This window comes from Phaethon lepturus, unplaced genomic scaffold (assembly GCF_000687285.1).
Source record: "Phaethon lepturus isolate BGI_N335 unplaced genomic scaffold, ASM68728v1 scaffold50166, whole genome shotgun sequence".
Taxonomy (NCBI): domain Eukaryota; kingdom Metazoa; phylum Chordata; class Aves; order Phaethontiformes; family Phaethontidae; genus Phaethon; species Phaethon lepturus.
The window spans coordinates 1-6,194 of NW_010547879.1; the positions used below are offsets into that span (position 1 = coordinate 1).

Consider the following 6,194-nt stretch of genomic DNA (forward strand, 5'->3'; position numbering starts at 1 on the left):
AACACCTTCGGGTGGGTGCGGGCCGAGGTGATGGGCGCCCTCGTCAACGCTGTCTTCCTCACTGCTCTCTGCTTCACCATCCTGCTGGAGGCCATCGAGCGCTTCACGGAGCCCCACGAGATCCAGCAGCCACTGGTGGTCATCGGCGTGGGGGTGGCAGGACTCATCATCAACCTGTTGGGGCTCTGCCTCTTCAACCACCACGGTGTCGGGGGCCACGGCCATTCCCACGGCCACGGGCACTCACACAGCAGCAGGCAGCACCAGCGCAGTGGCCCCAAGTCCGAGCAGCCTCCTGGGGATGGGGAGGCCGCACTGCACCGAGAGGAGACCAGCACCTTAGTGGAGAACTGCAGCAGCTCTAACGGAATCAGCCAGGAGAAGCTAGGTAAGCCCCACAGTGCCTCTGTCCCATCCCAGCATAGAAGTGCCAGGAAAGCGGGAGAGGTCCCTTCCCTGAGCAGGGTGGTGGGCATCCTGGTCCCGCCTAGTGCAGACTTTGTGGGGACCACCTGGCCTTACTCCTGGGGAAGAGGCAAGAAACTTTCTTAGCAGTGCTCTTAGGCACTTGGCTGTTGCACCTCTACCTCACACCTTTCCTTCAAGTGCTAGAAGGAGTGTCCTAAAGTTGTATGTTTGTCTCACAGACAGGTCAGAGTGTGGAAGAGGCTTAGGGTAAAGCAGTTAGCCTTGGAAAAAGTTGGTGCTGGTAGAGAAGGCACATGACAAGTGTTTTTTGCCTAGCGACACAAGCTGTCACAAGACACTGCCCTAATGCCATCAGAACTGGCTGCACATCAAATAGAGTGCAGCCCAACACCTTCATCCTGACAGCCAGATTTCTCCGTTGGGTCAGTTATTAGCTACCTGAAAAGCTAATCTCAATCTGAACATAACATCTAAAGTATATTCCTTTGCAGTAATGTTGGACTTCTTCGTGACAGACGTATTAATAGGAAGAAATCTTGGAAGTTACCAATTGGAACTGTGGAAGTGGTGCAGTAGGCACCAAATGTGGAGCTCACTGGTTTCAGAGTACATGCGTGGTTTCTTTGAATTAGTTTCTTTAGCTTTTTAAAGCACGCACCTTCCCACTCACTTGCACATAGAGATAAATTTAAAATCTTTCCTTCCCAGATGTGATCTAACTGTCTATTTTGTGGGAGGGAATTTATTGGTTTTTTTTTTTAATGGATCCGGAAGCCCAGATAGTTTATTTTGAAGTCACTTCGTTGAAGCCAAGTACTGAGGGCTAGCAGAGTGAAAGGTGTGTAATTGCAGCTTCTCTACTTTAATCATATGCCATCCCTGTTACCAGGAGGAAGGGACTTCAGTCTTCAGAAGCCATATCTCCCCTCTATTTTCAGGGTGACATCAGGAGACCACTATTTTATCTTAAATTGCACTTTAGTTGAGCAGAGTGAACTTTGCTACAGTTTCAGTTTTTCTGTGGTCAGAGGCTCCAATACACATTGGAGAAACTTAGCAGTTTCTGTCTTTCTCTTTAGTGTTTTGACTTCATGTTGGTTTTGAAAAGACAGGTTTTGCAAGAGGATAGGAAAGTTCCTCTGAATATATTACCCCATTTTCTTGACCACATAATAAGCTCTTAATGTTGGTTTAGTTCCAACAAAGGTATTCTAATAATTAGTTTCAAACAATGTAAAATTCCCATAACTGTTGATCTAATAGATATCTTGGCTTGTGAATTATTCTTGCTTGGTGAAACTTAAGTTGTGCTTTTAGCCAAGTTTTGGACTAGTTCTAGATGAAAAGATTAACTTGTACATGGATTAAAATGTATATTGTTTTGAGCTAGCTTGTCTGGAGTTTCTCATGGATGTCCTTCTGGCAATAACCAATAATTTGTTGTGGGTATTTAGCTGGTAATAGGGCATAATTTTGGTCACAGTGAAACTTCGAAATAAGTTTGTATTTCCTTCTATGCCCTGTCATGATTATGTAATGGATGGAGTTATTCATAGTTTACCCATGGAAATCTTACAGGTGAAGACTTGTGAGAAGCTGTAAGATGTGTCGGTGAAGACTAGGGAAATGACTGAGAGTGGTACTATGCCTTGATTGGAAATGACAGAGGGGTAGACCCTGATTTCCTAAGGTGGAAAGCTAGTGATAGCCTTAGGGGCCAGTCCTACACAGGTCTCTTTGTGCATGCACTTCATGTGAGGTAATGGGTTTATAGTTAGATTTAAATGGGCATATTTGAAATGGACACATTTTAACCATTTGGCATTGAAAAAAATCTCAAGAGCTTTCTGGAGCCGCGTTGCCTGTTATCCACCCTTGTAGGTAGGTCTACTGACTTTTCAAATCTCCTTTGCTCCACGTACTTGGTATGCAGCGGACAGTTCCTCTTTCCGTGCTCTCATCATGGACCCTGAGGTCTGAACTCTGTAACCTGAGATATTTTCCTCTAATTTATTGATTTCTCTGGGAAGTTACAGGTCCCATATTCCATAACTCCTAGAGGTTGTGTGGGAAAATGCTCCAGCTGGAGCTTTAGGACAGAAGTGTGATGCAGAGGTAATTAGCCTGGGGCTTGGAACTGACCTGCTCAGCTGCCTTTGTAGGAGCCCGCTCCTTCTTGAGAGAGGAAAGAACTTGTAGACACTTTGATTACAGAATTGCAGCCATGAGGTCAGAGTGGCAGAAGCTGCAGGTCATACTAACATGTTAATGTTTACAAAGCTTTGAACTGAATAACCACGGAAGCAGTAAGAGCTCCTTATTTCAGTTTCTCAGGCCAGGGGCCAATTACATTTCTTTAACACTGGAAGTTTTCTGTCTAAAGAACAACTTTTGAAGAGTTTAATAATGTAAGAGGTTAATAATGTAAAATACTTTCAATTTTGAACATTGAAAAAAATTTTTTCAAAAAAACCCTATTCTTCTTTGTAATGATGTGTGCGTTTATTCCTATATAGCTAGTTAGGTGCGATGGAGCAGTAATATCACAGACAGTTTTGACAAAGGCAGGCACTAAAATGTTCATTTCTTCATTGCACGGTCCATGACATACAGCTTTGGGCATCAACAGCTATGTCACTGAACAGCTGTATTTCACTTTAATAAAAGTACTAAAACCACGTTTTTTATGTATTCTGAAATATCAATAACGCTAGTTCATAGCCACCGAGAGCTTCGGTGGTAACTTACACTGTCCTGTAGTCAATACTGCTGATAGATACTGCGTTGTAGACCTAAAAGCTCATCTCATTGTATCACAGTTCTGCTGGCTCTAGGTGCTATCTCAGAAAAACTTCCTTTTCCTTGAATTCAGAAGTCTTTTGGAAATGAACTACTAAACCTGAAAAGAAGTGACTATAAAGCAGTATCCATACAGCTTTTGAGCTTCTGGCCTCATCAATTTTAATATAAAATAACAATGCAGTCCTATGGCTTAAGAGAGATTTTAGCAATGTGATTAGCCTTCTGGCTTTTCCAAAGAGGGAACAAATGTAAGTTACTTGGCTACTTAACCAACTTTTTTGTATATGCTTTGTAATTCTGCATTTTGTTTAAGAAATGAACAGTGAGTTGTCAAATGGTTAAACAGATATAAAACATGAAAACAGTTTTTCAGTAAAATAAATTAAAATGCAGTCATCTTCGTACTTTGCCACTATGCATCTTTAAGCTCCATGTAGGAACAATTGCCTTCTAGACTCTTTAGGTCATTTATTGGGACAACTGAATATTTCTCAGCCAAAGAAAGTGTTGCTAATTGTTACAGGTAGAGTTGCTTGCTTCTCAGTTTTATACTTAATGTGGCAAGCTTAATGTTGGTTATTATTTTATATGGAATTATAGTAATGTGTAGTATTACAGCATACGCCTAATCATTTTACTATTTTCTTGTCAGGTGATATGAAAGACGACATGACTGACCTGCAGGTGAATGGGAACGCTGGTCATTACCCTCTGGATGTAGAGGAGGTTGAAGAAGACTCTAGTGCGCAGCTTAACATGCGTGGAGTTTTTCTACATGTTTTTGGAGATGCCTTAGGTTCAGTAATTGTGGTAGTGAATGCCTTGCTCTTTTATGGGTTGTGGAATCCATGCCCCAAAGATGGGCCCTGCTTTAATCCATGTGTCAATAATCATTGCATGGAAAATGCTACTTTATCCCAAACAGTTGGCCAAGCAAACATGTCTGAGCAAGAGAGCATTACGGTGGCTGGTCCATGCTGGTTGCTATATTTAGATCCTGTCCTTTGTTTGATGATGGTTTGTATACTCCTTTACACAACTTACCCATTACTTAGGGAGTCAGCCCTTATACTTCTACAGACTGTTCCTAAACAGATAGATGTTCATTCTTTGAACTCAAAATTACGTACCCTTGAAGGAGTCGAAGCAGTCCATGAATTACACATTTGGCAGCTAGCAGGCAGTAGGATCATTGGTACTGCTCACATAAAGTGTCCTGACCCTTCTACATACATGATGGTGGCAAAGCGCATAAAAGAGATCTTTCATGACGAAGGGATTCATGCAACTACGATTCAGCCTGAATTTGCCAGCGTTGGCTCTGAATCAGGGAGGGGGAAATGTGAGTTTCCTTGCAGGACTCAGTGTGCTTTGAAGCAGTGTTGTGGAACAGGAGAAGATAGTACTGCAAAGAAGACAGAAAAATCTTCGTCACTTAGTATTTCTTGCTCAGAAGTTATCATTGAATTTCCAAAAACTAGGAGGACTAAGTCAGAGAGCATCCCTTCAGTTAAGCTAGAGCCAAACACCGATCAAAACGAGCAGTTTGAATCATCTTTGTAACTCCCTGAACGGTGCTACCTGAATTTTGGTGACTTTCACAACAACTATATTGCAAGAGGAAGAGACAGACGTTTGAAATGCAATTTTGCCAAGTAGTGTAATTGCTGAAGTTCTTGTTCTTGTCATATTGCTAAATCTAGAACGCTTGTTTTAAAGAACATGTCGCTGTCATGATACAATGTGTTTGTGTTGACTTTGTACTGAGACAGACAGAAAGTGCACCAATGCTGTAACAACTTCAGAAAACCAGTTTCAACATTTCAGCAGAGACACTTTTTGCTGTGCTTCAAATTAAAAATATTTTTTCCAGTGAAAAGGTATTTGAGGGGGTAAGCATGTAGGAACTCAATTTGTGTAACAGATTTCTTGGACCTACTCTTTCCTTTAATATTTGATTTGTAGATATTTTAATATATTGCTTATTTAGAAGCCCTAAGGAAACCAAAGTTCATAGAACATTTTTAAAGACGTAACTACTTAAAACTGGAAACCACTTTGCAGTTTCACATATTTTTCTTAAACCTATATAATAATAAATGTGAAGGCTTTTCTAATGAATTTATCATATAGCATATTTTAAAGAGAACATCATGTGATTGTTAGAAACTGTCCCCACTTTTTTTGGTAAGGTAGTGAGGTGACTAAAATGAACTGCTTCTGAAACTATCAGATGTGAAAGGGTTTTTTTCTATTGGAATGGAAGTTCAAGCTACTGTACACTGCTCTGTGATCAAGACATGAGACTGATAAAGTAACACTTACTTTCATATTTTATGGATTTTCTGGTGTTTTTCCTTATTTCCAAATTGTTTCTGGTCATAAAAGTCTTTGAAGTTTAGACAGTCCTTAACTCAGTGCTGTGAATGAAGAGCTGGAGCTTCATTTGTAACTGATGCTCGGTTTAGTAAGATAAAAGAATTAGTTACGTCAGTAAGTGTTCTGTCGGGGAAGGTCTGCCAAGCACAGACAGTATAATTCATGCTTTTAAGCACAGATAGTAGCCTCCGTAACAAGTAATTCAAGTGGTGCATTTTGCTTGTAGTTGAGTGTGTCTAAGCACTTGCAGTGACTGCAGTCCTGGTCCTCTCAGTGTCCTTGGGAGCCTTCCACTGACTTTTGAGGAAGTGGGGCAGGGAGTAGAATTTTATTCACTGTGTTTCACACGTCAGGATGTTTATGTATCACATAGTTTCACTTATTAAGTATCTGAATCTATGGTTTAAAATGTTAACTTGACAACTGGCTCTAAAGAAGCTGTTACAGTATGCTGCCAACTTATACCTTCACAAAGGAGAAACTGGTCTATGGACTCTGAATTTGGCAGAGACTAGATAAGAGTTGAAGGTAAAACATACAAGAAATCTAATCTAAAACCCTGACCCTTTTGATCCAACCTCAAG

At 41.0% G+C, this 6,194-nt stretch overlaps 1 protein-coding gene across 1 annotated transcript; it reads left to right on the forward strand.

Moving 5' to 3' along the window:
• Positions 1–3: 3 nt before the first annotated feature.
• SLC30A1 (solute carrier family 30 (zinc transporter), member 1) lies at positions 4–5,559 on the forward strand (the record flags this gene model as incomplete). Its single annotated transcript, XM_010289773.1, has 2 exons — positions 4–388; positions 3,884–5,559. Coding segments are annotated over 2 exons (1,296 nt in total), but the record flags the coding sequence as incomplete, so codon positions are not given.
• Between the last annotated feature and the right edge of the window lie 635 nt (positions 5,560–6,194).